The sequence below is a fragment of the Chlamydotis macqueenii genome, chromosome 1, assembly GCF_036417535.1.
Source record: "Chlamydotis macqueenii isolate bChlMac1 chromosome 1, bChlMac1.mat, whole genome shotgun sequence".
Lineage (NCBI taxonomy): Eukaryota > Metazoa > Chordata > Aves > Otidiformes > Otididae > Chlamydotis > Chlamydotis macqueenii.
Window position 1 is genome coordinate 193598829 of NC_141556.1, and position 24048 is coordinate 193622876.

General features: G+C 40.7%; 1 protein-coding gene across 3 annotated transcripts in view; it reads left to right on the forward strand.

Annotated features, from left to right (window-relative positions):
* Positions 1 to 24048, forward strand: part of LNX2 (ligand of numb-protein X 2) — a 59058-nt gene that overhangs the window by 18907 nt on the left and 16103 nt on the right. For all 3 annotated transcript variants that reach the window (XM_086739474.1, XM_086739475.1, XM_086739476.1), the window contains exons 2-4: positions 12165 to 12683; positions 21195 to 21433; positions 22523 to 22722. In XM_086739474.1, the coding sequence (XP_086595600.1) occupies positions 12283 to 12683; positions 21195 to 21433; positions 22523 to 22722 (840 nt within the window). In that variant the 5' untranslated portion in view covers positions 12165 to 12282. The remainder of the gene's footprint in view (positions 1 to 12164; positions 12684 to 21194; positions 21434 to 22522; positions 22723 to 24048) is intronic.

Sequence of the window (24048 nt, forward strand, 5' to 3'; positions counted from 1 at the left end):
GAACAGAAGGTCGTTCTGTTCCTTCTTTTTACTAAATCTGTTTGCTTTCAGGACTTCTATGTAGAGAAATAGAAGTTAAGCACTCTAGTGTGTAGGTATTTTGAAATAACTGTACTTAATGTTTTCAAGAGGAAATGTTTGTCCCAGAAGAGTAATTCCTGTTTCACTATTTTTCTAGGATTTGAGGAGGGGAAGGAGGGAGAGAGAAAAACAAAAGAGCAAGTGAGGTGTCAGGTCTGGCTTTCAGGAGGTTATTTAGTTGAAGATTTGAAATTGTTGGTGAGGTTCAGCGGTTTTGTTTGTGCATTTTCTGACCCTAAGCATGCTGCGTACCAATGTTTACAATCATTATTTGGGACAAGGTTTTATAGCTAGTCAAGTGCATGCTTTCACCCCGTTTGCAGCTAAATAGGAATCTCTGAGCCGAAGTGTCCCCCTGGTTGCATTCACAAGTCTGGAGGGAGTCAGGAGGACAGTGGAGAACGTGGGGCTCCAGCAGACAAACTGTTCTCCAAATCCAGCATCAAAAAAAAAAAAAAAAATCCATCTTCTATTGCATATGGGAGATGTGCAGGGATTTATTTTCATTTACTTAATGAAAAAAAAAACAAGACTCTCTGTAAACCCTTTGAGCTTTATATTTACTTCCATTTAGTAGTAGGGGTTGGCTGAAGCTAAAGCAACACAGAATGCCTTGAAAACAAAATATCAGTTCAGAGTTTAACCTTGTTCAAAGTCTCGTGATCAGTTAAACTGGTCTGTATGGACAAGCAGTAAATCCGAGTTAATGTATTTCCCAATTTGAAGTTCATAAAGAGAAATGTATGCAAATTATGCCTTTTATCCAAAGTATGCTGTGTTATTGCAGTAGCTTTCTAGTGTAACTTCTTGGTTCTGTGAAGGGTTTTACCTTTTCAATCTTAAAATTGCTCAGCTGGGATGGCCTTTTCAGGACTCTCTTCTTTTCCCTGTATGTTTTCTTTGCATTCACTCAATAGGTGGAGGTGGACTTGTTGCCTGGGATTTTATTTATTGTTTCTCTGTTCTTACAGCGTATGACTAATAATAAGAGACAGTGTTGCTTGTATTTGAGTCTACTGCTTTTAAAGTAAAATGTCTCCTTTGAATATCTCATCATGTTCTTGACTGCACTTCTGGTTTTCAGAACGCACACCAAAAGGACAGGATGAAGGCTTCTAATGACCCTGTTTGCCAACCTCTTGGTTCATTAAATTTGAATTATTAGCTTTTAAACTCTCAAAAACAGTGAAAGTCAAGGTTGTTTATTATTGCAATGAAAAACAGGTCTTTACAGAAATGTGAAATGTTGTTTTTCTGACCCAAATGTCTCTGTCTAGCTGGAAACTAATAACCATAGAGCAGACTAATTTTTTTTTGTATGTGAATTTCCTCATACTTCTCTATATTACAAGCTTAATGCAGAAGGGATGGACCCTTCTCTGGATAAAGTGTGCACTCATATCCTAGGTATTCCTTAGCTTTTTGGGGACCCTGCCAGGTGAGGATGACTTATAGCATAGTCTCTTTAACCCGCTAGACCTTGTTCCTGTGAGCCACTGGACTGCTCTGAATTTGATATAAGTTTGAGTCATTTCTTACGAGATCTGGATTTTATGAACTGTCAGTTTGCAAGTGAACTTCTGACTAGTTGCTTGAATCCTCGTTATTGCTGATAGGCGCGGAGAAGCTTGGAAGTACGTTATTTCCAAAGACTCCCATCGCACGCTAGTGCCATTGCGTTAAGCTAACCTGGCCTTACAAACACAGCTGCTGCTGCTGCTTCTGTATGAAGGGTAGGCAGGTGTCTACAGCACCGCTGGACCTTGTATGGCATTTCTGGGGTCTCGTCATCTCGGTGCACAGCACTGCTCCCTTTTTATGAAAAAGAAATATGTCCCATGGGAATGTGAGTCTTCAGCTCGCAGAGACAGCATTATCTTTTAGGTTTGTTTGTATGGCTCCCAGTGCAGTAGGAGCATCGTCTGTGATGGTTTCTGGCTCTTGGACAATATAGCAATTAAAAAAAAAATATTTATAAAGTTTAAAAAACATTTTGTCTAAGTATCTGGCATAAAACATGTGAAAGTGTTTAGCATGAGTTGGGAGTAACAAAAAAAAAGCATGGAAATAAATGAGGGTTTGAATTTTTTATGTCTGTGAACCTAACCTAACTTGTTGAGAAGTGCTTGGTTTGGGAAAATGAGCATTGTGGTTAGGGAGTGCAAAGAGGATGGGCACTCCTGAGGCTGAATCGTCTGCCTCTTAAAGACCTTTTTTCCAAAAGCAATGCTAATGAAGTAATATCCTTCAAAGCAAGACTGGTATTTTAAGAGCTAGCTCTTAAAGGTTGGATACGTAGAATAAATGAGGAAGTGAAAATTGTATCATCCCCCACAGAATCTCAAATGCAAAATTTCACCATGCTGAGAAGAGATTGGACAGGGAGGAGGGGAGGAGGAGAAAATTGGCTCCTTCCCAATGTAGCATGCTTCTGCCAGCCTCTATTGCTGGAGCCATTTTGACCACGGATCCAGAAAAGTGGTGCCTGAAGTTAGGAATCTGAACATCCTACCTGGTGGGGCTCTTCAGCTCTTTTCCCAATCTCTTCCCAAAATGTGGTGAACCAGAATTCCGTGCTAACGTGAGTAAATGACTTCTGTATGTTTTGCAAATTCATGATTAAGTATCTGAGAACTGAAATGTATTTTTCTTTCATAATTCTAGGCCTTAAATTTTTTAACAATTCAGCTTTTGTTCGTTAGACAAGCATGGCAGTTGGAGCCCTGATACCTCTCCACTCTGCCAAACTTCTCCTGACCCTTTTCCCTGTTTGCTCATAGGACAAGTACCCTCTCTGAGCACCTTCTTGTGCTGTTATTGGAGAATTTTATTCTAGTTTATTTCTTTATTTATAGTTATATATGCTCTATATAATTTCTGCATATGGCTACCAGTTTGGTGTTTTACGTAGGTGTTACCACTTGTGTGTCTTTAGTGTCAATTTTTTTCTTAATTTGTACTACTGACTTAAAAGGTAATGATTTTAATTTGTCTGCCTTTGTTTAGAAATCTTGGTTTTTTTTTTTTAAAGAAAGAGAACAAGACAACCAAGGAAAGTGGACAGAAATGCTGTGACAGCAGTTCAGTGCTCACTCCTCCGCATTATTCATTCTGCAAGGGGGAGGTAGAAGATTGCTGCTTAATATTTAGCCCCTGTCACTCATTTGAGAATACATACCAGGACCTGTTGGCTTACTGTGTGTAACTACGCATCTTTGCTGACATTTTCACTTGAATTTTAAAGGACTGGTTTTCAACAGTGCTGCTGCTGAAGTAGTTTCTTTCTAAGAGCACTAACAGGATTCAGGGGACACATTGCAACAGAAAAACTTTGCACCTTAGGCAGATGAATAACTGCACTGTAAAAGCCTTCCTATCTGATAGGTGCTGAAATTCTTTTTTTTCCTCTTTTTTGAATACATATTTACATACATGAACGTATGTATAGATTTAACATGCAGTCAGATAAGCTAAAAGGAGAAGTAATTGCAATAAACAGCTGACAAACATGGTTAGGGGATAAATGTTTTAGGAAAAATGTTTGGGATTTTTTCATTTGTTTTTTTTAAAGTCAATGAATGTTGTGTCCACCCTTTCTTGGTGGCTGTGGAATGACAAGGGCTGAAGTGGAGAATATATGATTCCTACAGTGAGACTGAAAACAAATGCAATGTTGTCTTTGCTTCCATATTCTTTGTTTCTGTCAAATCTGTATAACCAGACTTGACTTTACATAATCAACTCAATGTCCACTTCCCTCTCTGAATCCTGTCTGGCCGCCCTGGATCAAGTACTAGTCTACTGTTTATGTAAAGACCTGTTTACATACAAAATATGTAAATGTTTTTTATTTAAGACAGTATTTGTATATTTAAGACTACAGCTTCTAGATCTAACATGTTCTTGTTACATAAATTCTGATGATCTGTGGATCCATTTATCTTCAGTATATATGTACAGAGTATGTCTACCTGAGGTACAGTACATGTACAGGGAGCATAAGCAGAAGATCTCAATGTAAAGTGTTTTTTTTATTTTCTGACAAGTATCCTACAAAATAATATGGGGGTATTCTGTATCAATATAAGAGCATGAGGACAGGTCTTGCTCGGCCTTTCCTGTCTGCTCAAAGCTGGGTCAGGCAGCTGGCTCTGAAAATAACCTTTTAAAGTGGATCAGAAGGGAAGTTCTCCCTGGAAATTAAGTGGAAATTAAGTTATGTACAACAGCAAAGTGAAATGCCTTCAACAGAACTAATAGGTGCACCACTATGCATCTTCGAGGTGCAGTTATCACTCTGAGGTGTTCGGAATCAAAGAACGTGCCTTTATCGTGGAGTTAATTCAAGAGACAGCTAGCGGGTGGCATCCCCAGGGTAGGGACTGCTCAGGCACAGCAGTGTTTTCAGGACAAGTCACCTGCTTGCCAGCTTTCCCTGGTTGTGCTGGGCTGCAGACCAAGGGGGTAGTTTTGCAGGTGAACCAGCTACTCTGCCTGTGGTACCCCTGCTCATCAGTAACTCGCGTCTCCTGGCTAATTTGGCCTGTGTGTAGGTAGCCCGAGTTAAACACACTTTTGACCGTGGACTTAAGAAGGCTTTTTATTGTCTTATTTTTTGGAGAGTCCTGATGGGATGATATTTGTTTTCTTTCATTAGGGAGAAAATAAGCAGTCTCCAGGCTAGGCAGACTGGCTTCGGGGACTGCCTTAGCTCTTCAAGTGATGCTCCTGAGCTGCCAGGGTGCTGTTTGGCAGGTTGAGGCTGGAGGCTGAAGCCACAAACCTTGTCTAGACCATCCTCTGCTCTCTTTCTCCCATACTTTCAGGTTTCTTCCTCTGGGCATAGGTTGTCATGGGTTCCTCGCAGCCGATGCTCCTGCAGAGGACTCTGCCTGCTTTCATGCCGAGGAAGGACAGCATTTGGCTTATTGTTTCTCTCAGCTGACTCTAAAGCATGTCCTCTTGGCTCAGTCTTGCACAGATCTTAGAAATCCTTGTTTTCAGAGAGATTGTTCTTTTTTTGTTAGCTTAGTAGGGAGCAGGTTCATTTTTTTCATGGTGTCTCTGAGTTAAAGAACTTCTTACTAACAGCGTAGTTTACCTTTCAAAATAGCTTTCGGGTTCTGGTTGATGGGGAAAACCAGCTGTAACACGTTACACAAGGTGGCATATGCCCTAAGGAAGAGTTGGGGCTGGTGTTTCTCTCTGAAAATAGTTAGTCCTGTGATTTAACTACCCAGAAAGTTGTTATACCCTTCTTTCCACCCCTCTACCCCCAGCTTCTCTCTGTTATCAAGGCCATTTTGTGATGATTCCAAGTGTTGTCTCCCTGAATTTTCTCCATGCGCACCTGTAGGGATGTGGGCTGTTTATACAGAAGAGCAGAAAAAGGGAACATAGCGCACCGCCTCCTCCTTTATTTTCTTTGAACCGCTTCAGCTCCTTAGAATTTGAATTAATCAAATCAAATTCTCTCTGTGCATACCCAGGAACCAGCTACGTTTAATCTAGTTAAGTGTTTTCTGTTCATCCACAAAAGTCCCTGTTTCAGGGCAAAGTGCTCAGGGGAGGGCTTTCCAGAAGGTTTAGCATCTTGATGGACAGCTTTCTGCTGCCTTCATCTCTCCAAACAGAAAAGAGTGGCACATATGGCAAGGGCTGGTGGACAGATTGCACTGCAGAAAATAACCATGGCGGATAAGCAAATGTTTTACTCTTTCTTGCCTTTCTCTTCTGCTTCGTCACTGAGAAGAAAGCCTTGCTAATTGTTTCCTTGCCATGGTTTTTTGACTGTTGGGGTACTTTTTTTGCTCCCACTGGATATAAAAGCCCACGCATTACAAAAGTGGTAATGGGATGCTGCTTTTGTTATGTTCTTTGCACTAAGAAGGAAATTTGTCTTTGGCTCTACCGGCAGGTAAGTGTGGGTTATTTTCACTGTCATTTTACTTTCCTTCTTTTTTAAAATCTTTTCTTTCACTGCTGCAAAATCCCAGGAGGGGTTTAGGAGCCTGAAGGAGGTTTCATGGAGAATTTTTTTTTATATGCTCAGGTCTAAAAGTTACAAACCTGCTCGGTTGTTTGGAGACCTAGCAGCATCTCGAGGCCGCAGGCACCTGTCCAGCATTCGGTGATTTCTGCAGTGGGATGGCTTCTGACGCTAAGCAGGTTTAGCTCCCAGAAACAGACCCTTCTCTTTCCACTTTGCAGAAAATTGAATGTAGCCACAGAAAATGGATCTTCAAAATTGTAAAGGCGGCCACCATCCCTCTTGTGAAACAGGCTAGCAGAGAAGGGCAAATAGTTGTGAGCGAGATTTCGGGTAAGGTGGGCAGCAGTGGCTCCGTGCCTGCAGAGGAGAGAGGGTGCAAGTTCAAGTCCTTTCTTCTCTGAGGGCTTCAGGCTTCCTGTGGGCCAGGAGAGTGACCTGACCACCCAAACCTGGGCGACTCTCATCTAGCTTGGTTTGTGTGTCTTCTTCCTTTTCCAGTGCCCCTCAGGTCCAGTAGGAATATGCAAAGTTTAATATGTAGATGCGTCTTTGTTAAAGATTCATACTCTTGTCTCCTTTTCTTCTATTCTGAGATGATTTATCAGATGTAGCTCTGTATTTGCTGTAAAGAGTGGATATTTCGTTGCAGAGACCTCCTAGGGTCACAATCCTCATCTTCCCTGTCTCATTCAAGACCGATTTGACTAAAGTAAAGCTATTTTAATCTCCTGGTCCCAAAATAGAAGCCATTCCATTTGTGCTGTAGAAAATGACTGCAGGATGATCTTCGTGTGTTTGAGCAAAACCTTCTGGACACTTGTTTTGTCTCCAGGCACTGCGTCCCTCTCTTTCCTCCCTGATGTCAAGCATCTCTGAGTTTGAGGTGCTGGTTTTGGCAGTTGGGCATCATCTATCTTCTCTCCTAAGGTCGAATGGTCTTGGTCTTCCCCTCGTTTTCCCATTTCTTTACATCTCTTTGTTCCCTGGTGCGATGGGTGCTTGGACCCCCCAAACCTCTGCGAGGCAGAGGACGGCGCAGACATCCCTCCTGCCAGTTCCCCCACAGCCGCGTGTCTCGCACAAGCCACCTTGCAGTGAGGGCCCTTAATGTCGCGCAGCGGTAATTAAAGCCCATAGCCCCTCGTTGCCACGGAAACGCAGCACTCCACAAATACCGAACACAATTTACAGTCCTGTTAATTTTCCCAAACACTCCTTATTCACCAGATTTAAGCAGCGTTTCATTTCACAGCCTGGAAGAATGCAGTACTCTAGAAATACGCAGCAAGGGGAGCAGGCCTGCACATCTCCTTTAGGATTTAGTATGTAAAAACCCACACCACGGAGGTGGGGAAGGAAGACCATCGCCTGTGACCCATTGCCTTTGCAGCAATGATGCCACATCAACATCTGGTCTGAGATCCTTCCTCACTACCTTCATGCCATGGCCATGGAGAACAGACTTCAGAAATCCTGTAACATTTTAGAATTAAGGCAGCTTCTCCTGAAATCCAGGGTGATGATCGCGCTGTTGTTTGTAGTTATTGATCGATATGTGTTGCCTTACAGGTACAAATCTGACTGACCAGGAAAGGACTGCCTGAGTTTAGGGTTATATGAAACCTTCACCATATCTGTTATAGCTTCTTTCTGTACCCTCCCATTCCCCATCACGGAGGGATAAGAAAGGGATATGCTGAGGCATCCCTGTGCTGCTCAAAATGTTGAGCTCTCTGGGGTGAGAAGCAGCAACCAGCACCTGCTGGCATTGAATTGAGAGGAAATACAGGTGGACATTTTCTCACTTGCAGTTGGATGGATTCAGTGGTTAGGTGCATTTCAGTGAGATGTCATCTGTTCTGGCGTAGAAAGCTGTTAGCCACAGAACTGAGAGATCTGCATCCCAGCTGTTTTAGGATACAGAGGCACCAGAGTCCAGCAAAAGAAGAGGGATGCCATCATCAAAGGGTGTTCTTTTGACCTTTGCTTTTGGTTGAGGATACTGCATGGAGTAGTAAACAAAATAGGAGATTATGATATATAAAAAATAATTTTTAGAGGGATTAGATGGTAAGACGGGTATTTTCCTTAGTTGTTTGTTTCTGGGATATAGTCAGATTGTTGTAAAATTTTGAACAGCCAGTTAATGGGCTTTAAATCTCCAGGATTTTAATGAGGGAATTTAGCAATAAATTACTAAAATCTCTGAGAGCATTTGTTGCAAAATACATATTTCCATTAACTCCAATCTGAAACTAGTGTTAATTATTTGTGTCTTGTGTAAAAAAAGACAACTGTAGTAAAAAGGCTAAGTTATTGCTACAATTCCAGTTTGCTTGTGGTTTGTTTTTTTTATAGTGCCCATTCAGACAGAAGAAATAAAAGTCATGAAATCTGATGTAGGTATAAAGCCTGACATCTCATGCTTTTCTAAAAATGTGTCAGGCTTCTCCAAAGAATGTTAGTTGAATCAATAAGTCAGAACTAGAGGAGGCCTAAGGATAAGGCTGTCTTTTTCAGTTTAAAATAGCTCTCATGCACACTCTACTTAAAAAATAAAATAAAAAATTGCACAGTTGGTTGTCCAGTCTTGCTCAGTTCCCAAGTGGATTGTGATTTAAAACTGATAGCAGGGCACCACCTGCACTGTTTGGCTCTTGTAATGGAGTCCTGGGAGAATTATTTCCTAGGGAATTATGTGACTTGAATAACAAGCCTGGCTGGCTCTTTCAGTCTCTTTATATTTTTTGTGATTCTGACTATTTTTCCTATTTGCAGCTTTCCTGAGCTGATACCATCCTATGGAGCTGGTGATCTGCATTGATAAGAGATACAGCAAATAACACAAGGGATGCATAAAGAGAGTTGAAGTAGGGCGTTATAAATGGCAGTGCTCTGGTATTATGGATTTTGGGGATATAATTCTTTACATCAGTGTTATTTAGACCCTACCTGCTATCCCAGTTGTTGCTTGGACCACAAATACTGTGCTTGTGTATTTTGTAAATCAGTGAATAATTTCCACTGGGAATAGGCTGTAAAAAGTCTTGGAATTGATAATTAGGCAGCTGTGGTATGTAATCAATACAACTCCTGGTGACTGATTCCTCAGCCGTGGAACAGGCTTGCCCCAAATGCGTTACAGCAGTGCAAAAGTGAAGAAATCTTGATGGGGTCTTTTCAAGCGAGGGGTAGTAGGTTTGGGTTTGGATTTTTTTTTTTTTGAATATTCATGTTATAATCCACTATTTCTCCTGTAGCACTGCCAGCAGAGAGCTGGTGGCAGGGAGGATCATGTCAGCTGCGAAAACGGTGGTGGAGTTAGTTTGTATGGTATTTATTGGTAGTTTAAGCTAAGAGGGCGTTGATGGCACTGAGAGGTGGCTAGAGGCAATGTCAGCAGCCTGCAGAAACAGCCTGCCCCTGGCATGAAGTGGCACCTCCCAGCAAAGCACAGCCAAGGGCACTTGTCCCTGCCCCAGCAGCGTTAAGGCACTGGGATGGGGCAGTGGTAGGAACAGGCCTGTCTGCTCACCTCCTTCAGTGGTGGGCAATAGGGAGTCACTGCCTGTGTTTCACTGAGGACAAACTCTTGTGATTTCAGTAAACAGATGTATTTTCAGTAATACATATATTTTCAGTAAATAGATGTCTGGATATACCTTTCCTAAAAAAGAAGGCTCATCATGAAAATGTGAAACATGGCAGTGAAAGCCTGATCACTCAATAACTTTTCTTCTTTTACTTTTTGTTCAAAATTTATAGTAAGCTATTTTAAAAAGTTCTTAACACACAAAAGGATTTAATTACAACCTTCTGAAAGAGAAATGCAGATATCTTTGACCGTAGCAAGTATGTGTTCAGAATACCTCGTGAGTATATTTACTGTATGACAGTGCCTGGTGCTCTGTAGCAGACCACCATGTGAGTCACATAGATTTCAAAGGATAGAAATGCTAGTAGAAGCCTTCAAGAAGGTGAATTCAGGGTGCTCAGTGTCAGGGTCCATAACCTGAGTTCCGTAACTGCAGTGCACATGATGGTCCTTGGATTTTTCTGTAGCCTTGCTAATGTAGGACTTGCTCCTTTCTTTTGGGACCTTGGTGACTTGGAGAAGGAGGAAGAGTCTTGGTCATAGTCAGTAGTAGGAGTGGGTCTAGCATTTGGGCAGCACACTCTTAAAATGACTGTTTCTGTCTGTTCTGCATGTCCCTTTCCTCTGCCCTGCCCGTTGGTGTTGCTGGTACCCCCAAGTGCAATACGACATGCGCCACACGTTCCTCTCCTGGTGCCCTCAGCAGCAAAATAATTTGGTAAAGTCACAAATCAATGCACTGTTTTTCTAGAACATCTATCTGGTTTATTTTGCATTACATAAAGAACAGCCTTTAGATGGGTCTCATCCCTTCCACATTAATCCAGCAGCATGAATGCAGAGTGAGAGCGCTGCGGTTTGAGCACGAGGGCCCTGTGCATGGCTCTCCTTATCTGCTCTCCAGTCTTTGAACTCTTACATAATACGTTTAAGACTGGTTTTTGAGTAATCTCTTTTGGGGTCTCATTTTGCATTCTTAGTCTCCAGTAACAAAGAACCGCTATGCTCTTTCCTCGTGAAATCCTTTCCAGAAGGTGCACATTATCTACTATGAGGCAGGGCAATGATGAGCATCAATTTCCATGGCAGAATAGAAGCCTGGATTACAAATTACTATTTAATCCTTTTTGCGTCAAAGGATATAATAATCCTTGTAAAATGTGCTCTAAGTCTTGTGCTTGGCTCTGTGAGGTTAAGGGGCAAAAACCAAAACAGGGATTCTCTTAAATGTGCAGCATGGTGAAATGCATGTGTTCCACATGAATTTCAGAATGTATTTATGGATACATATCAGCAGCTAAAAATAAAGATTATGGGCTGGTACCTAGACTAGCAGTTTTCATTTCTCCGTATGCTTGTTACTACTCTGCTAGAATACGGTATGTGTCTGTCATGAGTGTGGCTTGCAGAATTGCAATAAAGAATGCACAAAGTAAGCATTGCTCAAATTTGATTTTTCTTTTTTTCCCCACCGATGAGAACATTTAGCAAAGCTAACGAATGAGGAGGTCTCTTAAGAATGTGAGAAAATGTGTTTTGTTTTCTAAATCATCCTGTTACGAGTGTCAAGCAATGTGATTTTGTAAGGGAGAGCAGGGTAAATAAGGTTGGGAGGGGTAAGGATTTAGTGTTTGAAATTGCAGACTGATGGCTGCTCAGTTTCCTGACCAGGCAGCTATTTTAAAAGGGGCAAAGTTTAATAACTTACAAAGTTTAGAAAAAAAATCCTAGAGTGACAGACCTACAGTCCTTTGACTGACGTGATTATCGTCACATTGGGTATGCTGTGATTTTGTTAGCTGAAAAGCAAAACAGGTTAGTTGCTTGGAACTAGTAGCTTCATATGATTAGTTTATTCCGTATTTTTGTTACTGGCCTTTGTACTAAATCAAATGTGGCATATTGGGTCCCTCTTACTGTGTAGCAACCCACAGAGAAAACAGGCAGGTAAGTGGTGGCATATATGGGATGTTACTAATGGAAAGAACAGGGTAAGCAGTTTGTTGCTGTTCTTTTTAATGCAATGTATTTAGACCTTTTATATGTAATACTCTGCATTAATAGTAAAAATAAAAAAAAAGAGAGTAGGACTAGATTAAAATCATAATCTCATATTAAAGAACACATTTAATTACTTGGTCATGTAACTGTTATTCCACAATAGGGTATTTTTGTGCTAGACGCTAGTTGCACGCTTCTAGTGTGACATTGCATAATGCGGTGTCCTTGCTGTCACAAACTGGTCATCTTGCAGGTGAAAGCTGTGCAGTGCAGCAGCTGTTATGAAGCTGTAAGATGTTTATGTTGTAAAAGGAATTGTACTTAAAGATTTTTTTGTTGTTGTTGCTCTCTTCTATGACAAATTTATGGAAATCAGGAATATTCTCTTAATCTGTCTAGCTGTTGTGTTTTGGTAAACCCAGAGGTCAAAAATTCTGCAAAGAACTTTCATAATTCATGTAAAATGAATAATTTTTATTTCTTTATTTGTTGCAGGAAATGACACTTGACTGAAGAGCAAAATTTGCCCTGAAAGAAGTCGCTTCCCTCTGAGCTCTGTGCAAGCAACCCCATCCTATGAGGAGGAGGATCCCTCAGCCTTCGTAGCCATACAATGGGGACTACAGGCGATGACATGGCTTCAGTGGAGCAGAACGCCTCCTTGAACCCGCTGTGCTTCGAGTGTGGCCAGCAGCACTGGACAAGGGAGAACCACCTCTACAACTACCAGAACGAAGTGGACGATGACTTGGTGTGCCACATTTGCCTTCAGCCCTTGTTGCAGCCATTGGATACTCCCTGTGGACACACTTTCTGCTACAAGTGCCTAAGGAACTTTCTGCAGGAGAAGGATTTCTGCCCGCTGGATCGAAAAAGACTCCATTTTAAACTCTGCAAAAAATCCAGCATTCTTGTTCATAAACTGTTAGACAAGCTCTTTGTTTTGTGCCCCTTCTCTTCCGTGTGTCAGGAAGTCATGCAGCGATGTGACCTGGCGGCACATCTCAAAAACAGGTGAGCAGTGCACGGGCTTGCGTTGCATGTTCCTTACATGTTTGGGAGGCCAGTTTGTGTAGCAGTAGAAATTGGGGGCAGGAAGGGGGAGAGGGTTATTAATGGCTTTAAAATTTGCAGTGGAAGACCAGAGGAAATGATCAGTCTGTAAGTGTGCACAGCTGGAGCACTGGATCCTGTTTTGGACATTGCGCTTCAAGAATAGCAAGGAGCACGTGAAGAGAGTCATGGGGAGAATGACATGATTCATTACAGGTCTTGAAAGCATTATTGGTAAATAAAATGGGGTTGTTTACGATGGGGAAAAAAGACTGAAGGAAGAGAAAAATAAGATACACGCAAACCACATCTACGAAGAGGAAGGAAATAGTGCAGGAGGAACAAAGGAGATTAGTTGCAAATTTTAGGAAAAAATACTTTAGAGCGATCCGGCACTGACATAGATTGCTTGGGAGGTGGTTGTGTATTCCCCACTTTCAGAAAGTGTTTCAGAATGTGTTAAACCAGCCTTTATCAGGAATGGTTACAGCAGAATTGGTTCTGCTTTGAGGTAGGCAGATGGACAGGGTATCTTTTGAGACTCCTGCAAGACCTATTTTTCTCTGTTTGGTTTTTTAATCTGTTTACTGTACAGGTTGATGGTGTGTCGTGTGAGCATGATGTAGTTTCTAGGATTTTTTGTTTGTTTTGGTTGCTTATAGAACACTTCCAGCACCACGTTAATTTGGTAGAAACTCAACACTTCACACCAGTGAGAAGTTTTGGTGCGGTTTTTGTGGATGATTTTGTGTCAGAGAGATACATGTCAATGTTACCTGCACCTAAATATTTAGGAGCTTATTTTGAACTGTTAATGATTTTATATTTCTGCTTTATGCCATCCTACCCAAAATATTTAAATATTGAAAGGAGGCTGTGATAGATAGAGGGAAATAAGATGGTTATAAGGTTGGACCAAATGATCCTTGCAGTCCCTTCCAACCTGATATTCTGTGATTCTATGATTATCAAATTCAGAAAGAATGATACTTCATATTGTGCCGGCTAGTGTACTTCGTTCTTCCAGCAAAGGAATTGCCGTGTGTGCAGTACCCTGCTAAGTGAAGATGTTTCATTCTTCTTTGTAAGACAATGCCATTTTTCTCATGGAAAAACGTTAAACTTGTTTGGAGGGGCACATTTGACTACTTCTGTTTTCTCTATAGTTTGGAGAATAGTTTCAGTAAATAAACAGAATTTTTTTAAATCATCAGCTATTTCATTACATGAGTCATGAACAAAAACTCAGACAGACCACTTACATTAAAGCTAAAATATGGTGGAATTAATGAGTCAGGGCTAAAAAAATATTATGCGTATCTATACCAACTAACTTTAAACTGTTCAGAGATTTATGAAATTATAAGAGTATGGTGAAGAATTGCATAGAGAAAGAAGTTACGTATTCAAAGGGAATGCATCTGACTTAAAAAGATACAGTTCAGGTGAACTGCATCTGCTACCAGAAAATACTCCCTGTGTACAACTCAATGCTATTTGAAAACCTTTGTTCATTTTGCAGAGAGGAGTTTCAGAGAGTTACATAACTGTCCCTGCAAAAAAGCATAAAACCCAGAAGAATAAGCATTGCACATATCCATTGTACAGAAACAAAAGTCACTAGGGAAATACAATTCAATATGTGAGTGTTTTTGTCAGCAGCATTCATTAAAAAAAAAAAAAAAAAAAAAAAAAAGACACGTCTGGTGACTCTTCATGGAAATCAGTGGTACAAGTCCTAACTCTTCTGGTCTCCTTGGTCACTGACTGAGATGAGATCTTTCCATTTCCATGACTTCATCATGGGCTTTGTTCTTACCTGCTTTGCTTTCTTTCGATTTGATACTCTTTTTTTTTTTTTTTTTTCCCCTTTATTTTTTAAACCAGCCTGCATAAACTTCAGCAGTTGCCCATTTTATGAGGATGTTTCATGGTTTGGTAGTCTTTATCTGTGCCAGCTCTTTGGCAAAAGAGCCCTCCACATTGGGATTGAAAACCCCAAGCCCAGAGGGAGGGGCAGAGGTGACTGTGGCAGGACAGGGAGAGGTTTCCTTTATGTCATCCTCCCCAAAAGGAGGGCGGTGTTAGCTGTGTGCCTCCTCTGCCTGCCCTTGGTCCAGAACCAGCCAAGGTTCAGGTGACTGCCCGGATTGAAAGGTTGTTTCAAGAGGCGCATGGATCTACCCATTAACTTCTCTCCAAATCTTGGTCTTTGTCCAGTTGGAGACTCTTGGAGACCATCTTCAGGTGAAGGGTGACATTGTGGAGGAGATTGCTTGGGAGTCAGGCATGATGTGGGCTTCCATGCAGGCAAGTGCTCTGCAGAGAAGGAGAAGAGAGCAGCCACCACATGCCTTGGAAACCACTCATTCACATGCTTATTGCCAGCGTGCCCTCTTCCTTCTTCCCCACGGCCTGAAGGCTTCCAGGCATTCAGAGCCTGGGAGGACCTTGGGCACGCAGAACATGCAGCAACCTTATGGACTGTGGTGAGCCTGGAGTTGCCTGGGTTTTGTTGGCTGTTGTACCCACAGCATGGCAGCCATGTCAGGGAGGTACACGGACTAATGAGGAGCCTTTCTCTCTTGGTTTCTTTCCTTTTTTTATTCTCTACATGATTTCCATGTTAGCTTAAGCTCCTGCTTGCTCCAGGCAAATAATTTCTGATCTATATGATGACTTCGGGGTGGCAAGGCCGCCTGTTTGTTCCATTTATAATCCTCATATTAAACTAATTTGATTTTAATAAAAGGCAAAATGTTAGCAAGATTCCTGCTACATACTTTGTTCACCTTCTGGTTTGCCACTGTCATTTTCCTCACCTTTTCAATCTGTTTTCCTTGGTTGGCATCTCTCTGAGTGATACTAGGGCTGTTTACAACAAGTCCATGTAATTTATTTGTACATGGAACACTACATATGCTCACTTTAGGTAAATATGAAATATTCATTTACTTAATGCACAGGGTTGTTATGAAATCAGAGTGAGCTGAGTCACTGGCTTTTCCTGTTTGTCGGCTGGAAAAAAGCTTTCAGTTGCAGAAGGCTGCTCATCTTCAATTCCCTCTGTTGTCTTGGGATGCCGATACGCATTTTGAGTATATGGTGATTTACAGTTTTCAATTAAGTTTATTTGCAAACATCTGAACACCTGTAAATTATCATTTGCTGGCATAAACAGTGGCAGCAACTGCATAGTTTGAATTTGATATTATGTTGATTTTATATGGATTAGTGAATCCCGTAAAATTCTACTACTGATCATTAAATGTAGGAAAGAAATAAAAAAGTCATTATTATTATAATTTTCACCATAGATTAATATAAGCCAGTCTTAACAAGCCCTTAGGTGAGCTAGTTTGTATTCCTAAAAATACAACATAGTTGGTTAATTGTCACTGTCTAAAACCATTCACACTCAGGTTTTCCAGTGTTGTTATAATCTGCTCCATTTGAGCATAAAAGCTGGAAGAAAATGTCATCGTATCCACCAGGCACCTCAGAGTTTGTTTGCTGCAGGCTGCTCCAGCAAGTGAATGAGAGGCACGAGGCACAAACTTGATTAATTCATTGTTGCATAGAGAAAATATTATTGATTTGTCAGTCTTTCAGTTTCATCACATTCAGTTGGAAACTGTGGTTTTCAAAGTTAATCATAATACACATGATCTGATTTAAAGGGGGGGAAAAATGAGTAAGGCCAAGTTGTACTGTTTTTGCCAGCAACTGGCTATAGAAGATTTGTTAACGCTTACTAAAGTAGGTGCCAATTTCACTTCTAAATATTGAAGGTAAATTTATCAGAAGGAAATCTGACAAAAAAAATTATTGAGCTTTTCTGTGTATGATTTTAATTCAGTTAATTCTTATGGATTATTTAGACCTGAAGAAACTACGTTGTACAAAAACATACCCTGAAATTCATACAACTTTTTAATGACAGGGTCAGGTATTGTGCTTATGTGTTGCTTTTGAGTTGGGCTCCCGTTTTCTCCTCCTGTATTCTCCGATGGTAGTTTAAGTTATCATTTTGGATGGAGACATTTTTTCTGAATGTTTTAATGTTGAGGCCAATATGCAAGCCAGTTTAATGTAAATGTAAGTTTTAAATTTATATGGGATTGTATTTTCTGGAATTGAAGAAATTGAGATGTTCGCTGTGTGTCAGTCAGCATGCTTAATATATGGATTTAGATTAGCAAGATCCATGGGAAAATGAGTTGTATAGATACAGAATTTTATCATTCCAAATCTTGTCAATCCCAGTTATTTTGGTGTTTATGGTGGTTCTTTGCTCCAAAGCTTCTCAGATGGTTAGATGTGGAGGGAAATGTGCAACAAAACCAGTCTTTTATTATTCTTTCTTTTTCCTGAGTCTTCTCTGATTCCCAAATCAAAATAAGTCCTAGTGCCTCTTTTTCTCTCTTTTTTTCTTTCCTCTCTTTTTTTTTCTTTCCTCTCTTTTTTCCCCTTTTCTCTCTCTTTTTTCCCCCTTTCTCTCTCTCTTCCCCCCTTTTCTCTCTCTCTTTTTCCCCCTTTTCTCTCTCCCTTTCCCCCCCTTTTCTCTCTCTCTTTTCCCCCTTTTTTCTCTCTCTTCCCCTCTTCTCTCTCTCTCTTTCCCCCTCTTCTCTCTCTCTTTTTCCCCCTTTCTCTCTCTCTTTCCCCCCCCTTTTCTCTCTCTCTCTTTTTTCCCCTTTTCTCTCTCTTCCCCCCTTTTCTCTCTCTCCCCCCCCTTTTCTCTCTCTCTTTTTTCCCCCTTTTCTCTCTCTCTTTTCCCCCCCCTTTTCTCCCTCTCTTCCCCCCCCCCCCCCCTTCTCTCTATCTTTTTTTCCCCCTTTTCTCTCTTTTTTCTTTTCTCGCAAAAGAAAAAACAAGATTTGAACACTTAAAACACCGTGTTGTACTTTGAATTGCAGCTGTAAATCTTGTGAGAATTACTGCTTAAGGTCACTTTGCTGACGAAGCTTTATGAGCCATAGCAAAGGCATTTGGGTTGCTTCTCTGCGGTCTTTCCTTAAATTCAGACCCTACTTGGAAAATTATTTAGTGCAACTGGTTTGAGGCTATTTGGTGTGTTTGCTTTTATCAAACTTCTAGACTGGGCAGAAGCCAATGGCATAAGTTACAAAGAAATCTTTGTTTTCTGTAGTCAGTGAGCAGATGTGTTTTTTGAGCCCCTACTGTTATTCCATGAAATACACTGTAAACTACATCTTAATTTTGTATAAAGGTCTCTTTATCTGCAAGGAGGGATTGCTGCTAGTGTTCCAAGAAGTCACCTTTTAAATGAGAAACCCAGCAGACTTGGCTGTAAAAAAACCCTAAAAAAACCCAAAAAACCTATTCCTCTCTCTCTGATATGGAAGGAGAAGTTGAAGGTAAAGCTACACGTTGTCACCATCCGGAATTGAGCAAAGGCTGGTGCTGCAGGAAGGAGAGGAGAGAGTTGATGAATATAAGCAGAAGCTCATTTTACATCCCAAGAGCAACTGCCCTTCAAGTTTCCTGATAAATAACGTTGCTTAGTTGCTTTAGCTGGTTGTTTCAGTATCTCTACTCTTGGGCATCTTGATTCATGAAAAAAAAAAAATAATTCCTGGAAATTCTGAAAAACGTGCCTGCCTTTCTTCTTGCTCCTAGGCAAGATATATATTCTGGCTTTGTAGGTCGATATGAAATGCTATTCCTGTAAGACACATTTCCATCTCATTTCAGCCCTTATTTTTGCAATTTGTTGTGTGAGAATGGATTCCTCTACCTGTAAAAACAATCTTTGTTGCTAGTTTGGATCCTGAGTGCCCATCTGTGTACGTAACTTGTCACAAGATTTAGTCCAAAATGCTCTTTATCTCAGATATTTGGCAAAAACAGTATTAGTGAAGGTGTGCACCTTTAGAGATTTATTGGCACTTGTTAACCATTAAAACTGCTGTATGGTGTTGCTGTTTGTGGATAATACATTCCTACTGCCAATAAAAATCTTTTTATTTTGCAAGTGGAAATGAAATATCTCCTTATGGATGTACTTGAATACCAGTACTGGGCTTTGCTGCTTGATGGGTGGCATATCGTGTTTAAAGACCAAGGAATTGAGACAACTACTTTCCTTACAATTCTGGTTTAAAAAAATAATAAATTTCCAACCAGCTCCTTTGGGATGCATGGGCCTTGTGACCTGGCTGAATCCGAGTCAGCAGCACAATGTTTTGCTAGAAGGAAGCGCAGGAAGCATCTGGTTCATAACATGGTCTCGTAAGGCTGGACTCTGCTGCCTAAGCTTGGTGGATTGAAGCGTGGTCCTCTGACAGTGTCCATTTTGAGCTGTTGATTCACCTTTCCACCGAAAATCAGCACCCTTACAGCAGAGCAGGCAGGGACAGCAAGGACATGCAGCTCGGGGTGGCTTTGTCCTGAACTCGTGCAGATTGTTGTGGGAGAGCACGTCCATCAGAGCTCCCAGTAAACAAGAGGTTCCTTCTGCAAGAGCATTTACCCCTTGCTGTGTTGTTGCAGAACTGGGATTGGAGATTGGTCCTTTTTTTTTTTTTTTTTTTTTTTTTCCTGTTGCCAGTGCTAAGATTTGGGGGAGTGTGAGGCTAACCCATTAAGTTACAGTATTTTAGAAATTTTGAGAGAACGGATTGCACCTTTCCTTTTCTTGGCCTTTTGGGATTCTTATTTTGAGGTTTTGTTATGGAATGGTGAACGATAAAACTTCCTGCCAAATTTCAACTGAAACTGTGGGTCTCTGGCCACCGGAATAAATTGAGACCAGCCAGATTTCTTAGCTGATCCGTCTCACCAGGCCAGTGATTTTATGTAGTAAGTATTACCTAACCAAAACCAAGAATTAGAGTTGTGTTCCTTCATTAAAATCAGATAAACTTTTTCACAAAGTGAAGCCTTTCAAATAATTTGCATATTTCATGCTTGTGCTTTCTTAACTTTGAAGAACAAGATGACCAGCAGTCGCATTGAGGAAGGCCCCAAGAAATAATTTCTTAAATGTGTCACTTCATAATGTGAACCATCTCCAATTTATGTATTTATGTGCATCTCACAGCACATTTGGGTTACCTTATTCCACTCTTCTAAATGTATATATCATGATAGAGAGATATAGATATCACTTTGTGTACATGTAAGACTGCTGGGAGGTCACAAAAGCTGTACAAGTGTTCTTATCAACATTCTTCAAAGCTGAACAACTTTGTTAATACTTCTTCAAAATCCCTCATGCCGCAATAATCTAACTATCTATCAAATTCCCTTCAGAATGTCAGAACAGAATTGTAATTCTCAAAACATTCTACTTTAACAAGTTAGGACTTTACTAGACTTCTGCTGGCTTTTGCTCTGTTAACGCATTTCTTCTGTTACAAAAATAAAGCATTTTTTCTTTAGTTATAACAATCTGTCAAGTTCCCAAACAGGGAGTCCTTTCAAGAACACTGCTCCTTTTTCCTGACACTGCTGCAGTACGAGCATCTTTAGGTGGTCAGCAGCTCCAGAAGCAGGAACTTTAAGGACATCAAATACTGTAAGTGAAATATCAGATGTTGGCAGAACTGTCACACAGGCAGGTGTAAGATTGATGTCCACATCCAATTATCTATGCGTAAAGGTAAGACCATTCAATAAATGAAGGCTTTCTGCGAATTTGCAACATTGCAGCCCTTTTTTGCAATAAACTATTGTAGGATCTTAAACATAAGCAAAAAAAAAAAAATCATTGCGTTAGGAATAATGGGAATTCATGAAAAGTAGCTGACAGTGAAAAGCACAAAATGCTGATGGAGCGTTGTTACATGAGGTAAAGCAAAAAACTGCACCTCCTGTGTGAAGGAAGAAAAAAGGGGAAACAGGAGGAGAATGATTCAAGATGAGATGATGAGCAGAGCTGTTACTTTTGCTAAACTTTTCATACAAACTTCTAGACAAGCATATTTTTTTTCCAGTATTTTAACACTTAGATTACAATATAGGTAAAAATTTCATCTCTCTCTTTCCTCCCTCCAATGACTCCAGGAAAATATGATGCTTCCTTCTCTCTTGGCTTACTAAAGTGAAAGGAGATTGCTTCAGTGGGTCCCTAGATGTGTCTTTGGACAGGGCTTCTCTTCTGTAGAGTTTTATGCCAGTCTTGTTTAATCTTTTCAGCAAGGTTATCTATCTTCCAGAAACTGGAATGTACATAACAGAGTAAGTCCACATTCAGAAGGTGTTGCTGCATTGGTACTCATGGCCAAACAACTGTGTAGTAGAAATTTTGGGAAGAAAGCAGTATTATTTTGGGGTTCTGTCCACTAAAACGTATTTTGACCTTAAAATCCAATGTGCTCAGTATTTTTTATGATTAGTTTAAAGCTGTGGCTTTGAAGAAGACTGATTTCACTTGATGGAGTACTCTGGCATTTTGTACTACAAACATTGCTGCAGGCTTCAAGCATGGTATGAACATTGTCTTCACAGGTGTCCAGGGGCTTCTCATCGAAGGGTTGCTCTGGAAAGAAGGAAAACGAGCAAGCTGCAAGCAGAAGCAGAGGGTGAGAGTGGTCATGGTGGGACGGAGCAGCCTAGCAGTTTATCTCCAGATGCGGATCAGGGAATAGTGCCAGGCGAGCAGAGCTTCAACTCACCCGCCCTTCCCACGTGGACAGACGAGCCCAGCATCGACAATCCACCTTTTGAGGAGAACACAGTAGCAGACAGTATGTCATCACTTACCTTCTCAAGTCTCTTTTATCAAATGTGGAAACATCTGTGGTGTCAGAGCTTGTCTCTTACCAATCCTGAATGCGTGTCTGCATTTTCGGCTCTTTTCTCATGTGATTCCTGGAGAACTGTTAGTGGGTTTTGGTGATGTGCAAGTATACAACTGGGATACAGTCACAGTTAGGAAGGAAAAAAATGGCTTGGAGTGTGTGCTAGATATCATAGTGCTGTATGATCACGTACCATATCATGGTGCAGTAGTTCATCTGTTAGTCTGCTAGTAGCGCTGGCCTTTTATCGAGGTGGAAGGAGTGTATTTTCTGTAAAATTATAAAAGATGCTTTCTAAGATGAGATTTCTTTTCCCCCCTTCCCCCTCACTCGGATCAGCAGCCTTCCCACACACGGAGTGCTGGCTTGCTGGAACGAAAAGGCAGCTGAGTAACTCCTGCATCCACCTGCACCGAACAAGCAGTAATGTCTCTAGCATCTGGGATTTTAGAGAGGAAGCACTGAGCCTTACCACAGAGGAAGGTGGTCCTGTCCCCTTCCTTCTCCTATGTATTTGCTATCTTTTAGCATCCTGCTTTCTCCTCTTTAGTTGTCTCCATGTTTGCTACAGAAATGGGCTCCTTCTCTTGACCCGGTGACTCCATGGCAGCTACTAGTGCCTTTGTGAGACCGGCTAACAAAGAGGCATGACCAAGTCATGCTCCGTGGGGTAAGCCCCAAAACACATTTTTGTTATTATCATCAAACATGAATACACAAGTGATCAAATTGGAAATGAAGTGTATGAAATTTATGATAACGGACAGAATCCAAAGTGTTCAAAATATCCTTTTCCGATACAAATAACCCCATTTCAAGAAGCATGGATGCTACTAAGTCATTAGAGAGCTCTTTCTAACTAGAGAGCTAGGTGTTCCAACAAGTAGTGGAACTAATCCAATTGCACTTGTTTAGTTTCTTGTTAAACTGTTGTCGTGTGGCCTGTCGGCATTGTCCTTTGGTGATTTGCTTTCTTGAAAGTGAATAAGGTATAAAGGATATTAATAATCTTTCTTTTTATAAAATAATTGGCAGCAAATCAACAGCCACCTACCTTGCCTGAAGGAGAGATCACTACTATTGAAATTCATCGGTCCAACCCTTATATCGAATTGGGAATTAGCATAGTGGGTGGCAATGAGACGCCTTTGATCAACATTGTCATTCAAGAGGTTTATCGAGATGGGATCATTGCCAGAGATGGAAGACTTCTTGCTGGAGACCAAATACTGCAAGTATGGAACCTACTTACGTACTCTGTTTGCCTGCTTTCTATTTGCTCCTTGCAGAACTGCCTGTTAAATGAGATGGGACGTTTTCCTTATCAGACTATATTGTGTAAATGTTAGCTTTGTAATTATCAGTTGGAAGGCAAATTAATGTTCAGAGCAGAGCCTGTTGTTCCAGCACTTTTGGCTATCTTGCTTTCCCTTGTTTGTTGGATCAGGCCCTGGACTTACTTTTCCTCCTAAGCATCTCTTATCAGTGTTTAAAATACAAGTTTATTTTTCTGTTTTCAAGTGTTGTGAGACTTGGTCTTTATTTTAACTTTATGCATGCTTTCTGAAGGAACCCAAGTTTACATCTGGCTAACAAGGTGGCATAATTTGTCCTGTGTACAAAGCAATTTGTGGATTGTAAGGCTGATTTCATCTAAACTGTTATTTTAATCTGGCTTCACTATTACCTTGCAATAGCCTAGGCAGTTGACCTGCGTCTTTCAGTATGTGTAAAAGAGTCAGTGTTATTCTTCACTGCCATAGTTTGAGGCAAGTTGCTCTAAATATTTTTTTAAAGTAAACAAACAACTGAAATTTAAGTTTTTTATGATCGACTGTGTATTTTTGTAACAATTTTAAGTAATTAGCGACAGACAATGTGAAAAGATCAATTTCTATTATTTTGAGGGTTTTAATTTTATATTAGGGGAAGGGATTGTTTGTAGGCCTCTTAAGAAGGGCACTGAGTTCTACAAAAACAAGACAGTCTTCCATCTTTTTTCTATTTTTAATCATTCCACCTGAAATAAATATATTACCATAATTTCAAAATTACTTCAGTAATAACATTTGCTTTTGATGTGATAGCCTAAGATCAGTCCAAAACTAGCATCAGCCTTTTTTATTCCACTTTTTGAAATCAAGCCAATAGAAGTAGCTTAAATAATGTAGTTATGATAGGACTGAAATTAGTTTGCACTTCAGAAAATAAAGTCTCTTTAGAGAAACATGCCTTTTTCTTCTCTTGGAGGGTTAGGATAGTAGCTGGCCAAGAAAGCAACCCAAGCGGTTTCCAAAATGTTGCCTTTTTAACAAGCAATTGCAGACACTGATTGAATGCCGCCTCATTTATTTCAATACTCAAGGGCTCTCCTTGGTTGCCAGAATAGGGAGCTCAAGCTCCAGTGAAGCTTTAGAAATCCTTGCTGTTTGGGCAGGTGTCAATTACAGTTTCCAAAGCCGTAAGTGGCAATAAATTTACTATAAATAGGATTTGTAGCCTGCGGTGAGTCTTCCCTGTCAATGTGCTGGCACTGGGGCTGTCAGATGCTGGCGGGGTGT